Source organism: Meriones unguiculatus, chromosome 15 (assembly GCF_030254825.1).
Source record: "Meriones unguiculatus strain TT.TT164.6M chromosome 15, Bangor_MerUng_6.1, whole genome shotgun sequence".
Taxonomy (NCBI): Eukaryota; Metazoa; Chordata; class Mammalia; order Rodentia; family Muridae; genus Meriones; species Meriones unguiculatus.
In genome coordinates this window covers 59,755,154-59,782,898 of record NC_083362.1, presented here as the reverse complement: position 1 = coordinate 59,782,898, position 27,745 = coordinate 59,755,154, and the positions used below count along the sequence as shown (strand labels likewise).

Sequence of the window (27,745 nt, the reverse complement as noted above, 5' to 3'; positions counted from 1 at the left end):
CTGGCTCAGCCTTGCACTGGAAAGGAAAATGTTTGCCTTCCCCAGGGCCCACTGCCAGAGGCTGAGGAGAGTTCCTGGAAATCACTGGGGCTTCAGGTGCAAACAGAACAGTATTAGATCCCTGACACAGAATATTGCTTTTTGAAAAATCTCCCTCCCTACCCTATACTCTGTTTCCAGTCTCTCAGCCCAAGTTCTTTTCTTTTTTGAGACAGGGTTTCTCTGTGTAGCCTTGGCTGTCCTAGAACTTGCTCTGTAGACCAGGATAGCTTCAAATTCAGAAATCCCCCTGTGGTGTGCACAACCACTTCCCAACCTAAATCCAGGTTCTTTATCCATTTAGATCCCTTTGTAGCTGTCTGACTTGCTGATCTGGGATTTTTGGTTTGGTTTGGTTTGGTTTGGTTTGACAGGGTTTCTCTGTGTAGCCTTGGCTCTCCTGAACTCCCTTTGTAGACCAGGCCTACCTCTTCCTCCCTGAGTGCTGATGTTAAAGGCATGCGCCACTACCACCCAGCTAAGGGGACAGCTTTTTAGAACCCTCCAGGAGCAGCTTCTGAAAGCTCAGGAGTGACCTTTCTGAACAAGCCCAGCAAAAACAGGATCATCAGAATTTCCTTGGGGGCCCAGGTAAAATTCCCTGTCCTGTGTGTGGTGGTTTGAATGAAAATCGCCACCACAGGCCCATGGGGAGTGGCACCATTAGGCAGTATGGCCTTGTTGGAGTAGGTGTGGCTTTGCTGGAATATGTCATTGTGGGTGGGCTTTGAGGTCTCAGATACTCAAGCCAGGCCTCATCCTGCTGCCCGATGGAGAACTCGGCTAACTTCTCCAGCACTATGCCTGCCTATATGCCACCATGCTTCCTGCCATGACCGAAAACTTCTGAACTAACTGTAAGCCAGCCCCAATTAAATGTTTACTTATAAGAGTTGCTGTGGTCATGGCGTCCCTTCACTGCAAATAAAACCCCTAAGATGGCTGGAAACTCCTTTTCTCAGGAATAAAAGAGTCCCAGTGTTTCCCTTTCCCCATCTCCCCCTGCAGTATCAGCTGAACTTCTTTTCCTGGTGTTGTCTTGTGGGGGCGTTTATGTAGTGGGTAGCCCAGGCTAGGCTAGACACTCAGTCTTCCTGCCGCAGCCTCTCGAATGCCGGGATTGCAGACCACGCACTCAGTGTCTGCTGGATACTGGAAAGAAGACAGTCCTCCTCCGCCATCCATCCTCCTGTGAAAGAGTCAGCTGGAGGTCCAGGGGGTTAGACCTTCCTGGGGGTCACAGCAGGATCCTGGGTTCCACCGAAGGACTGGATCTGGGCACAGAAGCAGTTTTCTTGTCCCCATGTGTGGTGACAAGACAATGACTTTCCTGTGCTTCCAGGTGTTAGGACCAATTTGGACATGAGGCTCGGTAGGCCTCCAAGGTTCTTTCGCAGGGATGCCCCAAAGACTCAAGAAAGACATACACTTTATTTTTCCTTCCTTTAATCTTAAGTAAAAGAGACACAGGGGTTCAAAAATAAAAATTTCTTTCCCCATTCCCAAGCCTGTACCCAGCGCCCCCTGTGCCACCCTTTTCCTCCCTAATAGAAGCAGGAAGAAGGGAGGTACAGGTTATCTGCAGCTGGAGGGGGGGAGGGGGCTTCTGAGCTCAGTGTTGGTCTCTTTCCAAATATAAATACATGTGTCAAGACTGGGAAACCCTCCAGACCCATCACCCAGGCATGCTCCATTTCTGCTGGTGTTTGGGTGAGGGAGGCAGGCACCGATTGGCTGCGATTTACTGCACCCTCTGGGCAGGAGCCCCACCAGTCTCCTGCTGCTCGTTGTAGAAGAGATGGCACTGGGGGTCCCCCCGGATGGTGGGGGCTCCCTGGATCAGCTTCCCGGTATTGGGGTTCACACACCAGCATTCCCCGCGTTGTCCATTCAGAGACATCTTGCACTGAGGGGTAAGAAGAGGAAAAAAAATATGACAAGTGCCCCCAAAGCTACCTCAGCCTTCCCTTCACTCCAGCCCAGGGCTGAATGCAGTTCCCAGGTTCTGGGCTACTGCACAGGAGCCTTTCCCAACCTCAAGTGAGCACTGGGGAGCTTGTCAAAATGCAGATTCCTGAACAGGCAGCCCTAAGATTCTGCATGGCAGAAGGATGCTGCGACCATAGGCCCGGGGCTGTCACTCACACTGGGCTGTTGGAGACAAGACCAGGAGATGACCCAGCCCCAGTGGGCAGACCCAGAATAGCTTAGCCATGGTGTGAGAAGAAAACCCTCGCGTCACAGTGGAGTGTGTGCAAACTGGGTGAGCAAAACATCCCGACCATCCGCTGACATGGAGCCGCAGCTACCGTCCAGCGGCACCTACATCGTCACATAATCCCCACAGCTACTGTGTGTGCCGTCAATGTCCCTACTTTACAGCTGTGAACCTGAAGCAAAGCCTGGTTAAGTGATGTGTTACAAATGTGTAACCTGCCCTGGCTGTCCTAGAACTCACTCTGTAGACCAGGCTGGCCTCAGATCCACAAGACATCCATCTGCCTCTGCCTGTTGGGATTAAAGGCATGCGCCACTGAAGCCCGGCTTACAGCTTCCATTTCTACGAAGCTCCCATGTGTTGCTAATGGTCTGCACACTGCATTCTGGGAATGACCAATTTAGCCATTGGCCAAGTAGCCAAGTAATACAGCTTGGATCTAAGGAGACGAGCTGAAATCTGAACATGGGGTGTTCCCATCCGTAGTCCCTGATCTTATCATATAAGCTTCAGTAATGACTATCAGAAATGGGTTTAGTGGCTCATGAGGCACAGTACATCTGTTATTCATTAGAGGTGATCATTATTTCTTCCAAGTCCCAACTGAAGCAATTAGCTTACACTAGGAGGGAAAGACATACAAATAGCTCTTAACACTGGAAACATATCAGGGGGGCTAGGTCCCTGTGTGATGAAGCTGTTGAGGAGGCAAGACCCAAGAAAGAGTAGTGGGGTCTTGTACTCCAGCCCCTGGCTCCGCACATCTATTCTTTAAGTCAAACCTGACTGACCACTGGGATTACCAGGAGAGTTCTGTAAAACGCCCCTAAAGCCTGCCATCTAAATTTGTTAAAGCTCCCCAGATCATCCTATGTGTACCCAGGTCTAAGGTGAGGGAGTTCCTGCTCGCTAACATGACAGCCCAGACCACTAGTCCATGTTCTTCTTGCTCTAGAAGAGATTGTGAGGTGAAGGAGGAAGCGAGGGGTGGGACACCAAAAAGGACATATTCATATGAGAAAGAGGGAGGGCAAAGGCTCCTGAGAGTTTTGCCTAACTCTTGCTACTGACTACTCTGCTTAGAACTGTATTTTCAGCATTTAATCACCAATCTTCCATCTCTTGAGATACCTAGACACTGGAGAGACTACTTGGCCGACGACTAAACTGGTGATTCCAAGAATACAGTTCATGGACCTGTAGCAATAAATGGGAGCTTCTTAGAAATGCAAGCTGTATGCTGGGCAGTGATAGTGCATGCCTTCAATCCCAGCAGAGGCGGATGGATCTCTGTAAGTTCCAGGCCAAGCTTGGTCTACAGAGCGAGTTCCAGGACAGCCAGGGCGGTTATACAGAGAAACCCTGTCTCAAAAAAAAAAAAAAGAAAAGGAAAGTAAAGAAGAGAGGGGGGAGAGAGGGGGGGGGAAAGGGAGAGAAGGAGGAAGGGAGGGAGGGAGGGAGGGAAGGAGGGAGGGAGGGAGGGAAGAAGGAAAGAAGGAAGGAAGGAAGGAAGGAAGGAAGGAAGGAAGGAAGGAAGGAAGGAAGGAAGGAAAATACACTGTAGATTCCTACCCAACCTATTAAGTGACCTCTGGAGGAGGGCCCAGGGGTCCTCTCAGGTAAAACAGAGTACTGGTTTAGGTTTAAACCCTCTTCTACAGTAGCTACATCCAAACCTCTGAAAAAGCTTAAGTTCAAGGCCTTTATCCCTTCTTCTCTCACTTATCCAGGGCACTCCCTCCTGACAGACCCCAAAAGAGAAGCCAGCTCAGGGAGTGGAGTCAGCCCCGACCTGCCTGAGGCCAAGGAGGAAAGCCTCCTGGAGCTGAAGTGCCTCCATCCTTCTGGTGACAGAAGCCTGCATGCATCAAGGCTCAGCCCTTAGCTTCCAAGGATTACAGGCTGGTGTAACACAGACTAAACACACCAGGGCTCGGGGCTGAGAAAGTAGGGCTGAGGAAGGGCCTCCCTAGCCCAGGCTAGCACTCATACTCACACTCACCTGCTTAAGGTTATATAGGCCATGCTTGTCACAGTTGGGGATATGCAAGGAGTAGAGGTGCTCCAGAGGACCCCGATCGTCCGGAAGGCGCATGGTAGAGATACGCTCCAGGACCTGGTCCAATTCCTGCTGGCAAGGGGTCTGGAGGCAAAAAGAACACATAGGGCTAGAAAAATGAGCCCACAAAACATTGGTACTAGGCAAGGCCTCATAAACTGCCGTATCTGTGGAGAAAGGACTCCCTTGACACCAAACAGCTAGTAGGGCAGCATCAACGACAAGCAACCCTACTGTGCCTGGCCCACCCTGTCTAGAAAGCCACAAGGCTGTGAATTTTCACTGCTCTCTTACAACTCTTGACAACAGCCATCATGAGTCAAATCCGGCTCCACTTGAAAGGCTAGAACTTATAGCTCAAGCCCTGGGCCCAATCCAACTGAGACGCTGTCCCAGAGTCTATATCCCAAGCCAATTCAAAAGCTATCTCTGAAGTTACCCTAAGGCAATGGCCGAAACTCCTCTCCCTAACAGAACCCAACCAGAGTCAACTGCCCAGATAGGCTGAGTGCCCTGTGGCTCAAAAGTCATCAACTATACCAATGATATCGTTCATTTTTGTTTGTTTGTTTGTTCACTGGTAGCATGTAGGACATGCTGTGACGTCCTGCCCAACTATGAGGCTCCCTTTCCACACCTTCCTTCCTCCATCACCCCCCACCCCTCCACTGACCCTGGAGGGGGGTGGCCGCAGCTTCTTGGGCTCCTCCAGGGTAAGGTGTTTGCCACCTTTGCCCATCTGCCGGTGCTGTTCATTGACCTTCTCCCGGAACATGGCCAGCTCCTTCATGCCTGACTTGAGAGGCTTCCGGCCAGCGCTGCTTCCTCCTCCCAACATGTTCATGGTCCCGTCCACATGGTTCTCCACCAGGCTTCCCTCAGAGTGGTCTTCACCATTGTCTGCAGGGAGAAGAGGAGACACTCCGGACTCAGCTCCCCAGAGAGATGGGGCCTCCTGAATCCTAGCCTCGAGGTGGGTGGCTTGTTAATGATAAAGGAGAAGACAACCATGTGCCAAGGGCCATGCTCTACAACTTAGACGGATTTCCATTTCAGTCTCAATTCTTTAGGAGGTATCATGGGTTGGACACAAAATGTTCCCCCACTGACTCGCGCGCATTGGAACTCTTGCTCCCCAGGTGGCGGCGCTGTCTAGGGAGGCCATGTTGCCTGGCTGGTAGATGGGAGTTGCTGCGGGTGGAGCTCTGAGGGTTACAACCCACCCCACTTCCACCCTGTTTTCTGCTGAGGGTGGTGGGACAAGCCTCTCCCACTGCCTCCCTCTCGACGGCAGACGAAGCCCTCTGAAACCATCTCCCAAGATAATGCCTTCCTCCCCTGAAGTTGCTTCTGTGGGGCGCCGGAGCAGTGATAAATAGGTGGGGGTCCCGCTGGCACCCCCTTCTCTTTCACACACAGAGAGGCTGAAGCTCACAGAGGCCTGCCTCTTGAGCCAGAACACATGCCTGCTCAGTGATGGATCAGGAGCTGAACTCAAGCACTGTGCGACTGCAGAGAAATGCGAAACCCATTCTCAGTTCTGTCCTCACCCTCCAAAGCTGGGATGTAGGAGCACAGAAGGATGAAGACAGGCACAAGGCCTTCAACAAGGAGTAGAATCCATCAGAAAGTACCAGACTAACTAACCCCTCTAACTAACCCCAAGTTTAAGCTCTCCTTCATTTGTAGTCTGACTAGCTGAGGTTTTAAAAACTACTACCACAAGATGCCTGGGACCATCAGCTCAGCCCCTGCCCACACTGTCCACAAGCCCATATGTCCTAATCAAAATCTAGGAGAAGCAGGACAGTGGTGGAGCACGCCTTTGATCCCAGCACTCGGGAGGCAGAGACAGACAGATCTCTGTAAGTTCAAGGCCAGCCTGGTCTATAGTGAGCTCCAGGACAGCCAAAGCTACAAAGGGAAACCCTATTTTGAGAAAGAAAGATTCTAGGTGAATGCATAGGGGATGTTTTTCAACAAAACTTCACAGTCCCTACCCCAAAATGGGATAACTCTCAAAATAGTACTATAGGAACATTGATGCAAGACACACAGCCCTCAGGAAACCCTTCAGAATTCATACAGTAAAGAGGAAGGGAGTTCCTACATTAGGAACTAGACCGTGTTCAGCTAAGGGAGAACTCCGCTCTTCCATGCCAGGTACAGTACTGTGTACCAATGTTAACAGCGGTACCTGCTATCGCTGAGGTATATCAGACACAGCAAATGATTCCACATCCACCAGCAGCCCCTGGGCATCTGTGTTTTGTGCCCCATAGTAAGAGCTGTAGTGAAGAGGAGGGTGACCTTGGAGGTTTCACAAAAGGGAAATGGTCAAGTACACCGTGCTAAAGGCAAAGATCTGCCTGAAGTTGTTAACGTTGAGCCATTTATACAAAATGCCCGAAACCTAAAAAAAACCCAAAATCATTCTTTCTAGAAAGGCTAACACCCCATGGTTCATTCCAGCAGCCCTGGCATCAGCCATAGGAAGAGCTGAAAGTTTCACAATTCCATCAAGCCTGCAGAGGAGTCTTGGCCAACCTGGGTTCAGTCAGACCCAGGAACCAGGCCCCAGACTCCTCACACATCCTGCTCTCCATTCTCTACTCTGGGAGGTGGGAACCGGGGAAACTCAACAGCACCCCCACCCCAGACACAGGTCAAATTCCCCTATTCAGCTGCCTGCCTGGTTCCACAGAGCATGGAAACTGAGTCATCCTATTCGCTGCACAGATTTCCTCTGTCCTATCAGGTCCTTGTAGAGTTATCCTCTGGACTGGGTCCTGCAGCTGGGAACCACCTTAAACACAAACACGACCCTTGCATTCTTAGATGGATACAGAGGTAGAGGGCAGAAGACCTGAAGAAAGCTTAGGGCATTCTGAAATGAGCCAAACCTTAGGAAACAGACATTGAGACCTCAAATGCTGAGTGGACAACCTCGTGGCACCACACTGACCCTTATCCCAAGGGCCAGGAGCTTCCCAGCCCACTGCAGAAATGACTCAGCTCCATACAGGATACAGCTAGTGCTCCTGCAATAGCTAACTCCTCTTCACCCGGCTTCTACCCATGGCCACACAGGTCCACAGCTCCCCGGGACAGAGCACAGACTCTTCTGGGCCTTCCAGAGCACTCAGCTTGTAGATCTTCTCAAACCCTCCTGGGAACTTGAACCACAGACAGGAGCCAATAGAAGAATCCCATGGATGGGTCCCCAAGGTCAGCTCAACATTGAATGCCCAGAACACCCTCTGCCAACTTTAGAGACATATCTGCAAAGAGATGGGCACTCTCCGATGATACGTTTTCAGGCCTGGAATCTACAGCCAGGGCCAAAATGTCCATTAGACACAGGGAAATGTTTTTGTTCATATTAAGGTCAGAACAAATTTAGCTTTTTAAGTCAAAAAGTCTTAAACATATAATAAGATAGGTTTGCATTTATGGAACCAGATGTTGTAGTTTTACAATGCTTTTTGTTTGTTTGTTTTTAATGGGAGGGCCCACAAAGGTAGAAAGGCCTAAGATTCATGCAATGTCCTAATGTGATTATTGATGGAAGACTGGAGGCTAGGTGGGCAATTCTTTCCTGGAAGATTAGCTGTCTTCCCGCCCTTGAGGTCCCCAGCCTCATCAAGGTGAAGGTCAGTTTGTCCATCTTCACAGAGGCCACCTGGATTCAAGGGTAGGTTTCATACTCTTCCTTTATTGATCCCACCACTACCTGCAAAGGTGTCAGTAAGATGTGGAAATCCACAGGCATGGCTTGCTGCCTCAGGCTCCTTTTAAAGGTAGCACGACATCCGTTTCTTTCTCTGTAATCGATTGCAGGACCCAAGTAAATACAGCGCGAAGCAGGAGCCCAGGAATGAAATCAAAAGGATGGTAGACTGAGAACAGCCTTGTGCCGTGCTAGTAATCCTCGGTCAAAGGTGTTCAAGGCTTCAGGACCAAACGCTGATTGGCTAACTCTACAGTCCATCTTTTCTACTCAGCTTTGAAGTTCTGAGGCTCTCTGTGCCTATGTTGCTCATCTGTAAAGGAGAGCAAATGGCATCCAGCTTCTGGATCCTGCTAGGATTCCCGAGAGCTGATCATGATGTGTACGGAATGAAGCACGATGGGAGCATCTATCTGAATGAGCTCACAGATGCTTCTACTTCTCCAGAGTGGCTCCATCCGACCTGAACAAGCATCATCCCCACCCCTACCCCACATACATTTTCTTATAGCTACAGAGGCGATCCACAAGAAAACATTCCACATAGAGAATTCCAGGGAGAGATGGAATTTCCCCTCAGAACAAAAATACCAAGCTGCATTCTTTTCTGCCTAAGAAAGTTAGATCCAGAATAGTACCTATTAGGCAACCACTAAGACGTGCAGCTAAGCAAGCCATGTTACAGAAGTGACTACAGGAAACATTCCTTAATCACCCCCAAGATCTAGGTGGAAAAGGCTTCAGATCTAGAGGTAACCAGTAGGAAATTACAAGGCCCCTGAATGGACCTTGAGACTTCTCCCTGCCAGTTAATAAGATTAGCTGTTCTCCCCAATGGAGAAACTTAGGAAGCAGATCAACACGGAAGCATGAAATTTCACAATTATAGTAATATACCAAAAAAAGAAAGCTTTTCCAAAAAGAAGGGAGGTAGGCAATGAAATAAACAAAATCGGAGCAATGGATGGAGGGTCTGAAGAACGTGGGGAGGCCCTTCCCTTGCTGTATGAGTACATCATCCCACTTAGACATGTGGAAATGGACAAGGCAGCTGAGACTAAAGAGAACAGGCAGCTTGCCCTATTCTAGAACTGGCAAACCTGAGGCCCTTGTCCATCTGGGTCTGCAGGAACAAACATACTCGTCATCATCAGGAGCTTCACAACTGGCCAGGGCCCCATGCTGTCCTCTAACCCAGCCTTACCAACCTGGCCAGGGAGCCCAGCTGGAGGCTGACGTCAGAAAAGGTCTACATGTCCACTTCATGCACTGGCGCCTTGGTTTTAAGACTTAATCTCGACGTATCGCCCTTTCTCTCAGGTAACCCTGTTTGAATGTAGCATCAAGGGCCTTACTCGGTGAATCAAAATCCCTATATTTCACAGAGCCCTGCTCTTCTTCCAGTGCCATGTTCTCGTCCCACTGCAACGGAAGTGTGTGGGTGGTTCATGATCTGTGGGAAACTCTAAAGTACTATGAGAAAAACAAACCCCAAGAACCTAAAAGCAATCCCCTCCACAGCCCTTGTTCTGAGTACTTGGCACTGGTCCTTACCTAGGTATAGCAAGAAAAGGAGCCCTCACATTCAAGGCACCACTATCTGCCCAGCAGACCAGCAGCTCTTTCCCTTCCCTTTCTGGTACTTATTCTAAACAAACCCTAACTATTTCCCAGCCTTCTCTCATGATGATCTCCAACTCTGGTGCCCAGGCATCACTGAGGTGAAGACTCACAGCCTTCAACAGGAGCTGCTGGCCTTCCAGACCCAATTCAAGAACTGCTTCCGAGCATGGGACCATAAGGACAAGTGCTAATTCTGCCCTAGCCAGGCACAGAACTCACATGGCTGCATCGTTGTCAAACTCTCCAAAATTACACTTAACCTGGACATACGCTGGCCCTCTTCCTCTTCTTCCTCCTCAGATAACTTCTCTGCTAATATCCATGGCGACAGGCAATCCATTATCAAACTCAAATGGGCAAAGCATCCCAAGAGCTAACTGAGCTTCAGACTCACGAGGTGTTATTCTTCCATTGTTTTGGTCAAACCCTTTAATTTTTTTTTTCTGGTCTCTTAAGCCTGGACAGTGGAAATTATGGCTACAATTTAAACATGATATTGTTTTATTACCATCCTCATTCAAACTTTCATTACAGGGGGTGGCAAGCTTTATACAAGATGGATGGATAATCTGTTTCTTGAAAGTGTAAGTATGAGGTTATACGCCATTTTGGGGGAAAGAGTAGCTAATATCTAATAACAGAATAATCAAATACATGGAAAAACAGGACAAGAAAAAAAAGGACAGTTCCTCAGTGTTCCCTGCTGTGATTTCTCCATTTTGAGTTAAGATTTTATTATTTATTTTATGTATATGGATATTTCTTTTTGCCTGCATGTATGTCAGTACACCACGTGCATACAATATCTGCAGAGGCCAAAAGAGGATTTCAGATCCCTTGGAACTGAAGTTACAGACTGTTCTGAGCTACAGTGTGGGTGCTTAGAATCCAATCTGGGTCCTCTGCAAGAGCAACAAGTACTCTTAACTGCTGGGTATCCCTCTGGTCCCCTCAGTTTGATTGGTGGGGTCTATGTTTCATCTTTCCTTTCTCACCTTTCGCATTGCTGGGGACCGAGCCCAGACCCGTCTTCTTAAATTTGATTATGTACATGCTGCAGGAAGTGAGGGAGGCAGAGTATACACATAAACACATTTTTAAAGACCCTTGCATGGAAGTTTAAAGTAAATGATTTTGTTTTGTTTTTCTTTTGGGGTTCTAGGCATAGAGCTCTGAGCCTTGTACCCATAGAACAAGATTGGTTGTTTAAATCCTATAGGTAGCTGATCACAACCCCTACACTTGGCAACTGTTCCCTAGCACCTGGACAGGCAACAAGGGAGCTGGAAGAGAGAAAGGGGGTCCTAGTTATTTGTTTAGTTAATATTTCACCTGAAGGCCTTTGTCTTTTGGAGTGACACTGTATTTTCCCCCACCATTTTTTTTTCTATAGGTCCAGGACCCCAGGCAGCAGTGGCCTCTGGCCCTGGAATCCAGAAAAGTACATTGGGCTGCCTGGATTATGAACAGTGTACTAGGGTGCCTGAATCCCAAATGGTGTATGGAGAGCCTAAGTCCTTAACAGAGTAGAGGGGTGTTCGTCATGGTATAAGTCAGCCTCCAGAACACGGTCCAGTTTAGTTAGTGAGTGACCCTCTCTGTGTTGGTAGGCCCATCTATCTTTTGCTGACACTGGCTTCTGTCCTAACTCATCCTTTGTCACTCTTTCCTCCCAGAAAGGAAGCCATTTCTCAGACACTACCACCACCACGGCCACAGCCTAGAAGAGTTTCCCCACATCCAGTAAGTAGACCATCTCCTCCGCAACAGACAGCCCTCCTCCTCGCAGAATGACACTTGTCGAAGGAAACAGCTCTGCCAGTGTCACTAGATCCACAAGCCTTAGGGGACATCCTGTGGCTATTGCTGATTGTCCAGCTGAGTGTTCAAGAACTCAGAAACACAGTCAGGTGGAAAGCTTGAGGAGACACATGCTATCCTTGTACAGGACAGCAATGCACCAAAAGACAAAAAGAACAGAGCATTGGTTAAGGAGTACTCAGCATGTGGCTGAGGAATCTCCTCCATCCCTCAATTCTTATAACACAGGCCCCTGAGCTCCAAAGCCTGACTCAGTTCCAGTGTCATTGGGTCAGAGAAACAAGGTTCTGACCCTGAATTTGCTATCCCTGGTAGTAAGAGTGATGGCAGGCTGGGTATTGAGTACGATTGGGCATCAGTGTGTTGTTCATCTGTAAGTCTGGGAGTTCGACTAGGTCACTGTTTCCAAATGAAACTATTCAAGAGGGATCATCTGAAGCTCTAAGAATAGCCTGGACCCAAGCCCTGGAGATCCAGAGGCAACAAGCCTGGGTTAGGATCAAGGAACCTGGATTCCCAGGGTTCCATCTTCCCATGACCCTTCTGCAGTGCTTTCCTGAATGGCTTGGTAAGGAGAGAAAGAAATCTCTTTTATTGGAGCAAGACAGCTTCAGGTAAATACTCAGAAAAGTGTCAACCTCAAGCTTTCTCCCCTGTGGCTCTCGGGTTTGTAGAGATGCTTTGCACACATGCATCCTTGACCGGCCACCATGAAGATTTCTACAACATGCCCTCACACTGCTGTGTCATCACTGGCTCACCCTGAGTGAGAGCACAGCCTCTCTGGAGCCTCCCTGCCTGTGCACACTCAAAAGGGCTGCTTTATAAACACCGGGTTCATTCCTGGAATCGCAAAGACCTGGGGAGGGCCAGGGCTGAGGCAGACAGTTTGAGAAAACAAAAACATACTCAAATTCAGCCCAAGTCCTCTGGGACTCCGCAAGCCAAGTTGTCCTTGAAGAGCCAGAGAAATTGATATCAAGATGGCAAACAGCACTATCAGTTTTCACATCTTCCCATGAGTCCTAAACATTTCTCCTCCAGCTCACTCACGTCATCCAGGAACCTGGTAAAGTGACTTAGTGGCCAAAGGCCCAAGTGAGGAGTGTGCATCTTACTACACACTTGAGACCAGAAGCTACAGGGACAAAGTAAAATGTGTAACCCCCAAATTCTGCTTGTGCACAGGGTATAGAGATATGCATCTTTTAAAAACGTTCAGGGCCTGGAGAGGTGGCTCAGTGGTTAAGAGCACTCACTGTTCTTCCAAAGGTCCTGAGTTCAACTCCCAGTACCCACGTGGTAGCTCACAGCTGTCTGATGTTGTCTCTTCTGGTGTGTAGATGTACATGCAGACAAAAGTACCCTTATATACATATATATTTATATACATTATTTATATATATATAAAACTTCAACAACCTCTAGTTGGTGTTACAACTGGCAGGTGAAAGCATAAAATGAATAGGATAGCATAATGGAATAACACACAGGAGCCATAAAGACAACCTGTTTGTCAACAGATAGATTCAAAAAACCTAATATTGACAGGGGAAATTAAATTTACTATAGCTCTCTCTCTCTCTCTCATGTTTTGTTTTGTTTTATTTTGTTTTTCAAGACAGGGTTTTTCTGGGTAGCCCTGGCTGTCATGGCACTCACTGTGTAGACTAGGCTGGCCTCAAACTCAGAGATCCACCTGACTTCTGAGGGCTGGGAGTAAAGGCCTGAGCCAACACTAAAGACTTTCCAATTTACTTTAGAGAACTTGAACAATATTGATCCCCCATTAAACACACACACACACACACACACACACACACATCTGTACACATGCAAAAAAAATTCATCATATGTGTGCAAATTGCTTTAGATAAAAAAAAGGTTCTATTTAATACTTCATGCTAGTAAACAAAATATTAAGCATTCACAGTTCTGGTAGAAGACTGGTATTTTTATGTTTCTTACTATTTCAATACTTTTTTTTTTTTAAATAGTTCTTTCTCTGGACCGGAGTTGTGTAGCTCAGTGGTAGAATGCTTGCGTAGCATATACAAAGCCCTGAGTTCCATCCCCTGCACTGTAAAAATAAATATGCACAAGCCACTTCACCCACTGTGCTGGCTAGTTTTAGGTCAACTTGACACAAGCTAGAGTAACCTCAGAGGAGGGTGCCTCAGTTGAGAAAATGCCTCCATTAAGATCAGCCGGTAGGGCCATTTTCTTAATTTAATGTAGGAGGGCCCAGCACATGGTGGGTAGAGTCACCTCTGGGCTGATGGTCCTGGGTTCTAAAGAAAGCAGGCTAAGTAGTAAGGAAGCACCCTTCTATGGCCTCTGCATCAGCTTCTGCCTCCAGGTTCCCACCTGGTTTGAGCGCCTGTTTTGGCTCCCCTCGATGGACTGTGAGTCTGGGCATGAAAGCCAAACAAAACCCTTCTCTCCACAAGTTGCTTTTGGTCATGGCGTTTCATCACAGCAATAGTAATCCTAAGACAACCACCTTCTACCCATCACCTGTCTTGTCAAACAGTATGAATAAACTTGGACAGTCCCAGAGCATTACTGACTAGACAAGGTCCTAACAGGGGCATGGCAGTCACCAACACCGCTCTCGCTGGCTCATGCAATGTTGCCAGTACGGCTTGCCCATACTGGGCTCCTCGACATTTCTCTGTGACATGAAGAGGTGGGGAACGAGTCAGGGAAAGATGCAGAAACACTGGCGGGGGGGGGGGGGTGTCAGTGACTCAAGAAGGACAAAATGAAGAAATGAAGATGGCTCAGCCCAGGGAACAGAAAGTCAATCATACCCTGGTGCAGCCCAAAGTAACAATGGTATGGGGTCCAAGCAGGAGCAAAGAGGTAGAAATGTCCAGGGGGCAGGAAGGAGACAGCTGTTCTGCCTCTCCTCCTGGAGAGATCCAAGCAATCGCCTCACTTGAGATTTCACACAAGAGAATAAAAACAAGTGACAGATAGCAGGTAGGAAAAAAACAAAAAGTAGAAAAATCGCACATCTCCTCTGGGATAACTTAGGAGGAAACCTGTGAGGGAGTAAGGAGGACGCGTAGCGTGGCTACCAAGGGTTCAAGGGCCGTTTGACTTTGAGTTGATAAAAAGACACGGCTGGACAAAACATCCTAGAAATTCAGCTCTACTTCTCTGGTTGCTGGCTTTCGAGAGCTTAGTCCCTAGTCGGGGAGGGGGGGGGGGCGTTTAGGTCTGTCCTTCTTGGAGGAAAATGTTACCGGGGTGAGGCTGGAGAGCAAAAAGACTTCGACCACTCGGCATTTCTCTGCTTCATGATTGCTGATCAAAATGTGATTCTCCCCTTGCAACTCAGCAGCCCTGACCTGCCCTCTCCCTGCACGATGGCTGTGATCCCTCTGGGTGGTGTTTTATCAGGAGAGTAACCCACACATGAACTCACACAAGCTGTCCGCCGGCTGAGGCGCACATGTGAGATCAATGCATGGAATTAAAACAAAACCCTGGAGTCTAGGGACTCAAATCCTCCTCCTCAGAAGGACGGAAGCCTCTTAAGGACACTAGCTTAGTCTTGGCTCCCACAGACTTAAAAATTATCCTTCATAAAAAGGGACCATTGTGTGAGGTGGGGAGGTGACCAACAGAGAGGGGAAGAGCAGGACACAGGTGATCTGAAGGGGGTTAAAATAACAGAAAGGATGTGTGAAAAAGTCATAAGGAATCATATGATTAACTACCTAAAAATACCTATCACACACAGAAGTCAGAATATATACACACACACAAGTGTGTGTGTGTGTGTGTGTGTGTGTGTGTGTGTGTGTATGAATTTCTCACATCTGGGCTAGCATGACAGGTGGGGAAAGCTCATGAGGCTTCAAACCTAGACAAAGAACCACAGATAACCAAGGAACATAGAGAGGGAATAGTCTTCCCCAGGAAAGAGCGCACCAATCGGCTATTCAATACCAAATGGTCAACACTGAAAACATACATGTAAGTGACATTAGACAGTCTGAGCAGCTTGTTGTGTATATATTTAGGAATGTACGTGTGTGTGCCTGTAATATATATATGTTTATATGTGTAACATTTTTTTTTAAGAGTCAATGCATTTGAAAGAGCAGCAATCATGGGGGTGGAATGTGAAAGGGTTTTAAGGGATGAGAGGAAGGGGAGAAATGATGTAATTATAACCTAAATAAATGAATTTTTTTTTTTTAATGACACATCTCCACAGACAGACAGAAAAGAAGTTTGCTTTTCTGGACCATCTCGTGCTTTCTTCTTCCAGACTGAAGAGGCAATTCCAACCAAACTTGACTCTCCACTGTGCTTCCTGTCACTGTAAAGGCACTGCATCATTTGAAAAGATCTTCTCAGAGCTCTTCTCAAAGGCTGAGTCCCCTGCTAATAACCACATTCAATTCATATGTATTTCTTCTGACTTTGTTATTTGTGTAAGACTTCTAAACTGTTTTCCTTGTGTTACAGGCGGTATGACAGTATTTTTACACAGCAAGGCTGCAAACCTGGGCACAGTGTGTACTCAATCATCACTTAGACATTAGAAAAGCTAGTTAGGCTAAGAGCAAACCATGTCCTGCGCTAGAGTACCTTCCTAACTCAGTTTTCTTTTGCGCCACGCCATCCACCTCCGTCTAGGCCCCACAGCAGCGAGAGTGGTAGCTAGGGATAAAAGGAAGGCAGCGAGCAATAGAAGCATGAGATGGGAGGGCCATGTGTTTCTCCTAGGGCCTATTTCCAAGCCACTGTCTCCTATACTTGATTCTGATGATGTGACCCCACAGTCCCGTTCCAAGAAAGTGATCCCTACTGACCTTTCCAATCACTCTTCCCCTACCTTCCCCTCCTGCTGTGCTCCTCTCAGTTCCCCGGACACTCCACAGTGACACACTGAACCCAGAGGAAGCAAAAAGAACTGTAAAACCTGCAAGGAGGTCCAGGCTTGCCAGCCACACTCAAACCAGCGCACCAGTGTCCTGAATATAAATAAGTATCTTTAAATAGGTCACCATGCTTCTCTCCTGCTTCAACTAGAAGTTCACGGATTTGTGGCTGATCTAATCCTACATCACAACCATCACCATCCTTGACCGTGCTCTCTCGGTTTAAGGAGCAACAATCCAAACTAGAGACGAATGGTAGAACCTTAAGCAAGAATTCTCAAGTCTGGGTAGGTGAGATGGATTAATGGGTAAAGGTATTGCTGGGTAAACATGGTTTCCTCAATTTGAACCCCAGAACCCAAGATAGGAGGTAATCAACTCTACAAAGATGTTCTCTGGCCTCCACATAAGATTCATGGCATCTACAACACTCCCCCCCACACACACACACACACGTGCACATGTGCACATCAAAATAATAATGAGACTTTAAAAGAAACCCTCATTTCTGGGACATAAATGGGTCAGTCATCAAGGTAATGGAAGAACCATAATTAGGGAAGATTTCAAGGTCCATGTCTGCCCACTGGAAACCCTCAAACAGACTCCAAGCTCTGGATTCACTGAAAGCTTTGTCAAGCAAAGGTAACTATTCAAGTAGCTACATCCTGGACAGAACTTTCTGTGTGTGTGTGTGTGTGTGTGTGTGTGTGTGTGTGTGTTCATACCTGTGTGCTACACCAGGCATTCTCCTCTACCTCATTTCCTAAAGAGACATTCCTTCTCTGAACTTGAAGTTTCGTGGCTGGCTGGCCAGCGGGCCCAGTGATCCTCCTGTCTCTGTTCCCTCCCCTCTGCTATAAACATTTGTGGCTACTTTCAGCCTTATTCTTATTTTTTAACACAGGGGTGCTGGAGCTCTAAACTCAGACCCATAGCAAGCGCTGAGCCAGCTCCCCAGGCCCTAGCCGCATCTCATCAGAATCCTTAAGATGATTAATCAGACATCGTCCAAACAGGCACTGGCACCCTCCTGATCTCTGCTGAGACGGGGAGAAAAGAAAGGAAGAGATCACAGAGAGTGAATAACATCATTTGGTTATTTGAGTTTCTGTGCTGAGTAATTTGTATACATAACTTGGTTTATTATCAAACGGTCACGAGAGGTTGGTGATTTCTTAACCCCTCTCACATTGGATAAAAAGCCCTCGAATTTGAAGGCCAGCTGCACAAAAGTCACCTTATCAGAGGCAGGACCCAAACACAGGTTGCTGGGTTGCACAGCTCTTGGCTCCTCAGAATGCCTTCTGATCAGCAGATCACTTCAGGAAGGGCAGCCAAGACACTTCAACCCCCAAGGAAGGGGGCTACCAGTTAATATGCCAGGTGGTCCCACCCAACCACAAAAGCCTTTCCGACCCAGTGAGCCCAGCCCACTTGACCCCTTTATCCTGCCTGGCACAGCTCCCGCCAGTGTCAGTACAAAACTCGTCAGCATTACCAGTAACAGGGGAGGATCTCAGGACACCGAGGAACTGCTATTCTGGGTCTTTTCTTGGCCTCGGGCACTTCAGAAAGCAAGTTCACCATCCAGCAGACTAGGCATCCCCATCCAGAAGTAGAGACAATATCCCCAAAAGAAACTTCCTAGGAAGTTGCATAAAGGAACATTTTTGAGAAATTGTACCTTAATTACTTCCACACAGGGGAAAGAGAACTTTGTCAAGAAGCAGCATGTACCCCACTGCTTTTGCGCCATTAGGAAGCCCAGTGGAACAGGCTACAGAGAGGAGAATCTGGGGCCACAGGCTAGTCTTAGCACTTGACCCACAACAAAGCCTTGATTTCTCCATCAGCTTTGTGGTCGGAAGTGCCTGCAGCAAGGCGTTTCCAACCGTCACAGATTCATCTCTGCCTGTCGAGATGGTACGTTGGCTTATGGCTGGCTACCAACTCTCCCCCACCCCACAGTCTTAGACCCCGCTACCTTTTCAACCCACCAAGATGAATACACTAAGTAGGTCCCTCTGGCCTTCTGAGCGCCAGCACCCTCCTCGACATCCTGGCTCTGTTTAGTTCCTTGAATGAACGCAGGCTAACACACCTACAGTCGCGCACTAATTAGAAACCTCCCCAGGCTTCGCTCCCAGCCAACTCCACCAGGGTCTGTGGGCTAATGCCTCCACCCAGCACCTGGAGGTGTGCCAGTCCCTGGCCCCCTCTCCCCAATCTTCACTTCTGCCCTGTTTCCCAACAGCCAGGAAGGGATGTGAGGCAGACAGCCAGAAGGGCTTCAAGGCTTCCAACTGCCTGCCCTCCTCAAAAAGAGAGAGAGAGAGAAAAGAAAGAAAAGAGAGAGAGAGAGAGAGAGAGAGAGAGAGAAAGAAAGAACAAAAAGAAGAAAAAAGGGGGGAGAAATTCCAGATTGTAGGTCTCTCTCGGGGCCGGGTGGAGGGAAGCCAGCCTTCTTGAGTCCTAACTGACAACCAAGCTGATCCAGCCCAGATCAGAAGGGGAGGGGCTAGTAGCCAAGGAGGAGGAGGGGATGGGGGATGGTCTCATGTTGCACTCCACGGAGGAGTGACTCCAGAGCCTTTCCCTGGACTCACAATTCATCACTGAAGGGCTTCGCCTTCCCATCCCCCACCACGAAGGGCCTCAGGGTCTAATCCATCCCAGGCTCCCCAGGATCCTGGGTTAGGGTCTAAATAGGTGCTGGCAACCCCTGCTTTCTGGAGGCCCACCTCAAGTAGATGCCTAAAAATAGCTGTCACTGCACACGTCCAGCCGACCACTCAGAGGGCTTTCTGGCATCCCAGGTTCCTCAAACATGAGGAAAGCCCCAGTACTCAGAAAACCCTCTCCAGCCCAGCGTCCCCCTCAGGGTCTCTCCTCCCTGAAAACTGACAGGCCACAGCCCCTCTCAGCAGTGAGGTCAGCCCTGGAGATCACGTATTAAGGAAATAACGGGTCTGGAGAGAACCTCCAGATTCTTTGCCAGGATCACGTTCAGAACTCCTGGCACTGCAGGCTCCGAGACACCGAAACTGAAAATCCCTATTGTCCCGGAACACAAAGGGGGATCGCAGGGATCTTCACTGGGTTTTATCACCTCACGGCCCAGAACACACCACAGGTGCTAAGCATGCTACGCTCAAGCCTCAAGGTGTCCCTGTGAGGAACACCTATGGCCACCATGACCACCATCCTTGGCCCAATGAAACCTCAGCTATTCTCCAGGCTTCCAGGCTCCGACAGCTGGAAAGCTAGGTCCCAGGTTGACCAGACAGGTGAAGGACTCAACCCTTTGTCGTTAGCTAAGTGAGCAGGAAAGCCAGCACAAGAACCCAAGGGTCAAATCTCAAGGGTCATCACCTCTGTCCCCTGGTTTTCACTCAGCACTGTCAAGTGTGAACTACAGCCGGAACAATGAGTCCCAGAAATTCAGACAGCCTAATGCAGACATTTTTTCTCGGCTGGTTTTATGTTGCATCAAAGTGCAGTTTCGTTACTTCATTATCCCATCCACAAAAGGACTCTCTAAGCCCAATGAACACAGGTCAGACAGAGATAGACTTATTCCCTTAGAGGTTATATCAAATGACATCATCACCACACCAAGCACTGGGTATTTCTGCATCTCATTTTCTTTGTTGATTTTTTTTTTGTCTTGTTTTGTGTGATTGCTAATCTGATTCGTCATTCTAGAGTCAAGTGAGAGATGATGGGCTTCGAGGCATGCCTAAGGGGGAAAGATGGAAAGAGCTGCCCACTGTGGGTGGTGCCATTCCCTGGGCTGGGGTCCCTGAGTGTATAACAGGAGAAAGTGAGCAGAAGACAAGCATTCATCCCTCTATGCTTCCTGCTGCCGTGCGTTCCCCTCCATGACGGACTGTACCCTTGAGTCCTGGGCCAAGTTGCTTTTGTCGGGGAATTTCAACATAACAGCTAGAAAAGTAAAACATTTTGTTTCAGGTTGGAGAGACATCTCAGAGGTTAAGAGCACTGGCTGTTCTTCCAAAGGTCCTGAATTCAATTCCCAGTAACAACATGGTGACTCACAACCATCTATAATGAAATCTGGTGCCCTCTTCTGGCCTGCAGGCATATAAGCAGTCTGAACACTATAAATAATAAACAAACCTCAAACCCTAAAATCATAAGCATGAACTATGTACAGTCTATCCGTGTCTACTTTGACACATACATTTAAGAATAACCCAGTAGAGTCATGAGTACAGCCAATCTCTGATTTACATACACATAAGGAAACTGAGGCTCAATGAGACTAAATCTTTTACATCTGGATATAAATTTGACATACGGGATTGGGTCATACCGAATAGCAGCCCACCTGATTTTTCCAGTCTGGCCTTTGTTTTAAAGGCCCGTTAACAGAATAGCAAAAATGTCATTTGTCAAGATCAAGTAAGCTGATGTAGGACAACCTATTGTGGGTAGACATTTCCCATGGTCACAACTAGTCTAATATACACACCTGAAGAAAACAGAAGTATCCCTACTTCACCGAACCTGCGCTCTGAGGACGGCCTCCAATCACCACAAGTTTTGTTTTGTGGTTTTGGTTTTGATTTGGGGTGGTGGAACTTACAATGAAGGCCAGTCTGTCCTCTCAGTCTTGACTGACCGTGCCTCTGTCTCCCAAGTGTTGAGATTCCAGGTACGTGCCATCAAACCCAGCCACCACACAGGCTGTAAACCGTGGCCTCTGCATTGGGACCCAGCAAGCTTGAAAGCAAAAGCCAGGCTACATCCCCCATAAGCTGCTGTCTACCCACTGCACTTTCTCCCCAGAGACCCCTGGGACCCTCTGTCTTCCTCATTACTCAACACATGATGGCCCCATATGTTTTTGAAGTGTGCTCTCCTCACAAAGCTGGCAACGGTGTATACCATGACCTACCTGACACCTACACGCCACAGTTACCCAAGCACAAAACCTCTGGCCCACAGACTCAAAAGCATTTTTCTGTCAATAGTTCCATCCTGACTTGAGCACAGAGGCAGAGGCCTTCGGCAGCAGCAAGTCAAAAAAAAAAAAATCTTAGCTCTTATATACTTGGTTCCTCCACTGAGCCCATGCAGGTACCTAAGATGGAAGTAGATGAACCTCCCCCCCCCCTTGGAGGGATGGAGGAAAACTGGACCCAAAGGAGGCAGTCGTTTCAGGATAGGATGAGGACACGAGGGGCTGACCCATCTTCTCATGGCTGCCTGCCACCTCAGGAAAACGCCAGCCAGAGATAACAAAGAGAAGCAGAAGGGTCTGGAACATCTGCCAGCCAGATCTCGGGCTCCCTACTGAAGCATATGTAACTGCCTCCTCTTTGCCTCCATTTTAGCAAAAGCAGCCGTGCTAGCCCCTCGCGAGCACAGTGCCGCGTCCTTGGTCCACAGAAGACCCATCCCTAAAGCCCAGCCCCCCACCTCCGGCCCCTCTCCCTGACAGTCAACAAGCCCTTTTCATCCCACGTTGAGTTTTGTTCAACATTCCTGTCAGCAACCACCATCGAGGCCCTGAAGACGGAGCTGAAGACGGCTGGGACTGATTGTGCATGCTACTTTTTCTGAACACTGTCTACCTACTTAGCATGGAGTCGAGGATTCCAGCTGACAGGAAGAGACAACCATGTGTGTGTTGGAGGTAGGGGAGTGGGGGCTACAGAGACTTCAAGGATAGGATAAAGCCAAAAGAAAAAAAGAGCTGGAAACAGAGAGAAGGCAAACCCTAAATGCAGCCCCTGGGCACAGTGATAGAGGACTATAGCGTAAGACCCAACCAAAGGAACTAAAGGTTTCTGCCCTCCTTCAGCCCCTTTAGCAGCACCAGCCCTACCTCACAGGTGTAATTTACCCCCTTCTCCTTTCCACTAGAGCTTTCAGAACTTCCTATCAGCTGTTGAGAGCAACTTGTCTGACTTTTTATAAGCAGAGACGAGCCAGGATGAGAAACCAACCACCAGCTTATCTGATGGGGAGGTTTCTTGGAGTAAATGTCTGACGCTGAGTGGATGGGTGGACGCGCGCTCTCAGGTAACCCAAGGCATTTATTATAGTTCTAAAGATTTTTTTTATCTATGTACTTTACGTATGAGTGTTCCATCTGGATGCATGCATGCACACCAGAAGAGGGCATCAGATCGCATTATAGATGGTTGTAAGCCACCATGTGCTTGCTGGGAATTGAACTCAGGCCCCTTGGAAGGGCAGCCAGTGTTCTTAACTACTGAGCCATCTCATTGGCCCATCATCCTCCTCCTCATCATTATTATTACTACTACTATTACTGGGGTGGGGGGAGTGTGAAAGCATAGGTGCACACTGACCACTGCATGGCTCTAGAGATTAGAATACGATTTGAAAGAACTGGTTCTCTTCTTCCACTGTACATTCTGAGGCTTGACCTCGAGTCATCAGGCTTGTATGGTAAGTGTTTTTAAATCTCATCAGCCCCAGAGTACTTTTATAGGATTACTGTCACTAATGAGTTGCCCCTATCTTTAGAAAATGCTTTGCCTAAATACTGTAAGGTGGACTGACAGTGAGAACCACACAAGCCTCCCTTTTCCTTCGGCTCACTAGCAAGCTCACCAGTCCCAGCTAGCTGAGAGGTATTTCACAGAGAGGCCTCCCCTCCTCACAGTCACTGGGTTCCTTCTCCCAGCTCTCCCACCTGTTCTAACTCAAAGCATCCTTAGCCCTAGTTTGTAAAAGGGCCTTTCTAAGATTATAGCATCTTTAATGTTACTACACAAGTGTGTTTTATTTTGTTCTGGGTGGGAGACAGGGTTTCTCTGTGTAGCCTTGGCTGTCCTGGAACTCACTCTGTAGACCAGCCTGGCCTCAAACTCAAGAGATCCTCCTACCTCTGCCTCCCAAGTACTGGAAAAAAAAAGGTGTGCGCCTCACCACTGCCCGGCAAGTTTTTCTTTATAAAAAAAAAAAAAAAATTATTAGGAATTATTGTGGATGTGGGAGGGTGAGCCCACGTGCCACAGCACATGTATGAAGGTCAAAGGGCAACTTCACAGAGCAGCTTCTCTCCTTCCACCTTTACACAGGTTCCCAGGATCAAGTTCGGCTTATGACAGTCCATACCTTTACTGCCCACTGAACCATCTCTGCCAGCCCACAGGATTTGTCCTTCTTCAAGCTTCCTTCCATCTCTTAAGGAACTGGGTCATCATTGCCACACAAAAGAAACCACTCAGGAAACCTTCCTGATGAGTAACCGTGGAACAAAGACTTGACCCTGAGGCCACTTCCAATCCTAGCCCCTGGGCCTAGGCGGGGCCAAGGCAACAGTCTATTCCTCCTCGGTCGCCTCCACTGCCTGGACTCTGACAAATGGGTGCACAGAGCCACACCCCGCTCAGCTCACAATTCTGCAGACTCCCTAGATGTCCGGGAGCAGTAGCACACGCCTCACCCTGCCATAGCCGTCAGCGAAGGGCAGCAGCTTAGCCAGGCTGGATCAAGTTCTGTCCAGAGTCAGGGCATAGAGATGGAAGGTGTCCCTAAGAATCAGCGGAGACAGTGGGTCCTGCTCATTCCAGAGTCGTTTACCATTTTTTTTTTTAACTCGGTATGCAAATTTATGCAAGACGAGATGCAAAGCAGTGCTCTGAGCCAGAAGTCCCGTTGCTTTCTCCCCCTTAATCTGGAAGCCAAAGTGAACCAACCACTGTAAATCAGGGCTTGCCTCCTTACCCCATCGCCCTGCAACTGCAGATTCAGGCCTCCCCACTCATCGCCTACCAGTGGGCCGGCTGAACATTTCTATAGCACCTTTATATGTGCTAAGGGCCAGAAGGCCACTTGGGCAGCCCCACCCCTGAGCATAATCCCCTGCATTGTATGAAACAGAGAGGGGGAAATGGAGGGCAGGAGACTGGGGAGATTCTGAGGAACCAGCCTGAATTCTGAAAGGGTTTAGCCTGGCCCAAGCTATCCCTCCCCAACTTCTCCCTAAATTTTTTTAGGTACTTCTACTGCCTCATTCCGTCCCACACCCTTATAAAGCATGGACTTGTGACAGGTCTCAGAGTTCCGTTTTCATTTTTCCTCCAGGCCTTGCCAGTGTGATTTCTGTTTCTGTGAATCAAAAGGCCCAGCCCATCACCCCTTGGGATACAGGATCACCACCAGTCACTTCTACCCACTGACATGCCCACCCCCACCCCCTGCCTTCCTGCCATCCCCAGGAAGCCAGCAATACAGTCCCTGAGTCCCTGGGAACAAAGACAAAAGAGCTAACAGCAAAGCCGGAACTGCTGGGGTGCGCTGCGTGGAAATAAGAGGGTATGTTTAAAATTCTCAAAAGCAACCTGCTCAAAGAGGAATGCTGTTGGGCCGAGGGGGGAGGGGTGTTCAGCCCTCAGAGCAGGGAGGAGATGGGCAAAAGACAGTGGACAGGCAGCAAGCAGCCCTCATTGCTAAAGATCTGTCTGAACCGTGTGTAATATCTCCTCCCCGAAACTGAGACTTCAACATTCTTCATACTGAGTCTTTAGTCCTAGCCCCAACCCAAAAGCCTCTCCCTCAGGCCTAGAAGCTTCTATCTTTGCCTTCTTCCGGACACCCTTCCAAAAGCAAGCTCCTTCCCAAATGACCCCTTTGACGGCCCCAAAAGTCCTGTTGACCACTCTTCTTTCAAATGCACCTACTCAGCTTCTGGCCACCACTCCCATCCCACCCCCTACCCTCGTTAATGTCCCCTCTTCTAGACTGGGAACACGAGAAAAAATGTGGAAGAGTCATCTGGACCTTGGGAGAAGGCTCAGGCAGCAGCTGGGATGAGCTGGCAGGAGGGAGTCCCATAACCAGGCAGAAAATCCAGAGTGACATTCTTCCCATGAACTCACCCCATTGTACCCTGGCTCCCCTGACAACCCCCCTTGCCCCACCCCACCCCCCATCCCTGCAGCCTGTAAGGAAAACTGACCCAGGAAACCTGCCACATCTGTTGCCTGCAGAAGACTCCAACCTATTTCAGAGTCTTGGGAAGCAGGAAGGCTGGATATTTCAGGCTTAGAATGAAAACAATGAAACGCGGTGTGTGGGGGGGGAATACGAAAATCAAGGGAGGAAAGTTCACCCCAATTTAGTAAAAATGGTCAAAATCCGAAGGCTTCTGCAAGGCCTTGGGTTAACCTGCTGAGGAAAATGACTCTGGGACCCCAAAGGTGATAGGAGAAGGCACGGGGAGAGGACTTCCTTTTATTACTGAGAAGCAAGAGGCAAAGATTAATCCCAAGGCAGGCTGAGAGAGAAGAAAGAAACCCCTGGAGTCCCCTCAGAGGAAGCACCACCTTGCCCTGTAGTCAAGGTCAAAAATGCCTCCAAGAACTGGAAACTTCAAACTTTGACCTCTAACTTTTTTGGGGCGGGGATGATAGCGGACCAAGGTAAAAAATGGAGCGCACAAAGAAATCGAAAACCAACGGGAGTGTTTGTTCTCTCTCTCATTCTCTCTCTCTTCCTAACAAACACCTCCTGGCTACCCCACTCTCAGAAGCTAAGTTAAAGCCTCCTTTTAAACATCAGCGAATAGGGGGCACAACTCAGCGCCGTCCCCAAGACGAAATAAAACAGTCACAGATTTCTCCGGACCGATGTGGCTGGAGGAGTTGGTAATGAAGAAAAAAAAAGAAAAAGTGAACTTCTCCGCAGCCGTCTTGTGTCCTTCAAGTTAACTTTTTTGGAAAGAAAATCTCTTTAACAAAGAACCCTACCTTCCCCATCCTGTGGGATAGGAAGGGTTCCCTAGATTTAGGAGGCAGTAGGGTGTGACACACACCCACGTTAAGTTGTCGCTTTCCGACTCCCAAGCGGCTCCAGCATTTAGACCCGAGGCCCCAGGCGCTGAGCCGCACAGCCCGACTGCCAGGGTGCCGGAATGCAGCTGGCCATCCGGCTTAAGTTACACAGATGGAGCCCGCTCCATTCTCCACGTGCAACCTCACCCCTCTCCTCACCTCCCAATGCCAGAGGGAAGCAGGGGTCCCTCCACTCGATCCCTTCTCACCTGAGGTCTGCGGTGTCACCTGCGCGCGGTGGCCAGCAGCATTCCCACCGGGGAGCGTCAGACCCGTGGTCACTGACTCAAGTTGTTCCAAACGAGGTTCAAGTTCCTACACGCTCCCCACCCCCATCCCAACCCCGCCCGCCGCAGTTCCTAGATTTGACCGCTCGCCTCCCCACCAAGCCCCGCCAGGAAAGACTGCGGTAACAGGATGTCTCTCCTCTGCCCCTTTACCCCATCAAATCCCGCTAGGTCCACCTCCAGCCTCCCTCCGGGGTCTGTCTTTCCGGTTCCCGCTCCCTGGATCTGTTCAAGGACTGGGCTCTTTCTCATCTACAATAGTCCCAGGGTCCCGTCGGACTCTCCTTCCCCACGCGAGAGCCGCCAGTCAGGAGACCCCGCTGAGCCGCGAGTCCTGCCCTCTCCCCCGCCCCCCAAAACACACACACTAGCGCTCACAGCTCGCGTTACCTGCAACCTGCTGTGGGGTGGCGCCCACGCGACTCTTTTCACAGGTACCCGCGCCGATGACCAGCGTGTGCAGGGGCAGCTCGGAGCCCGGGTTCGGGTAGCAGCGTAGTGTCTGGGCGCAGCGCGGGGTGTAGACGCCGCACGCTTCGCCCTCCAGCCGTGCGCACACGGAGCAGCAGCCGCAGCCCGGCTCGCGCACCAGCTCGGCGCAGGGCCCGTCGGGTGGGGGTCCGCAGGCGGCCAGTCGCTCAGGCGTGCAGGGAGGGCAGCGGAACAGCACCTCGGCTCGTACCCCGGGGCCGCAGCCGCCGGCGCCCAGCAGCAGCAGCAGCAGCAGCGACGGCAGGAGCAGCGGCAGCGCGGAGCCGCCCAGTCTCTGCAGCATGTTGGCTTGTGGGCAGCGTTAGTGCGGCGAGCTAGCGGGCAGGTGGCACGGCCCTGGCGAGCGCGGGAGACGCCTCCTAGCCTTCTTTCTCCTCCCTCGCCGCTGCCGGGTCCTAAAAAGCCTGCTTCTCCCCGCCCCACCCCTGCTTTCTCCCCTCCCCCTTTTGGAGACCACTCCCTTCTCCCCCTAAGGCACTCCTGCGTGCGGGCACGTGCTTGCGCACACGCCCACTCGCCCACCCTACGTTACCAGGGGATTCAACCGGGTCCCCAACTCCTCCCTGGCCACGACTTCGCACCCTCCGGCCTTAGCTCGCCCGCTCCGGGAGAGTAAGAATAACTTGCAAGCGTGGGTAGAATCGGCGTGGAGTGGGAAAGAGCCCGTGCTTTTGTCTCCTGTCTTTTGGTTTTAGTTCGATTTGGAAGGACTTAGTCTGCGCACTTCCCACGTGGC

At 49.4% G+C, this 27,745-nt stretch overlaps 1 protein-coding gene across 2 annotated transcripts; it reads right to left on the bottom strand.

Annotated features, from left to right (window-relative positions):
* Positions 1-1,468: 1,468 nt before the first annotated feature.
* Igfbp2 (insulin like growth factor binding protein 2) lies at positions 1,469-27,399 on the bottom strand. 2 transcript variants are annotated; one of them, XM_060368599.1, is made up of 4 exons: positions 26,908-27,399; positions 4,990-5,216; positions 4,260-4,400; positions 1,469-1,945 (listed from the first exon to the last, which is right to left on the bottom strand). In XM_060368599.1, exons 1-4 carry the CDS (start codon positions 27,290-27,292, stop codon positions 1,781-1,783), a joined length of 918 nt encoding a protein of 305 aa, XP_060224582.1. In that variant the 5' UTR covers positions 27,293-27,399; the 3' UTR covers positions 1,469-1,780. The 2 variants fall into 2 exon arrangements, with proteins under 2 accessions (XP_060224582.1, XP_060224583.1); XM_060368600.1 differs by lacking the exon at positions 26,908-27,399 and adding an exon at positions 26,440-26,463.
* Between the last annotated feature and the right edge of the window lie 346 nt (positions 27,400-27,745).

Coding starts and splice junctions, on each gene's coding strand:
- Igfbp2 (XM_060368599.1), bottom strand. CDS start 27,292: ATGCTGCAGAGACTGGGCGGCTCCGCGCTGCCGCTGCTCCTGCCGTCG. Junction 5,217..26,907: donor CACCCCACAGCAGGTTGCAG/GTAACGCGAGCT, acceptor TTCTCCCTGCAG/ACAATGGTGAAGACCACTCT. Junction 4,401..4,989: donor TGCGGCCACCCCCCTCCAGG/GTCAGTGGAGGG, acceptor TTTTGCCTCCAG/ACCCCTTGCCAGCAGGAATT.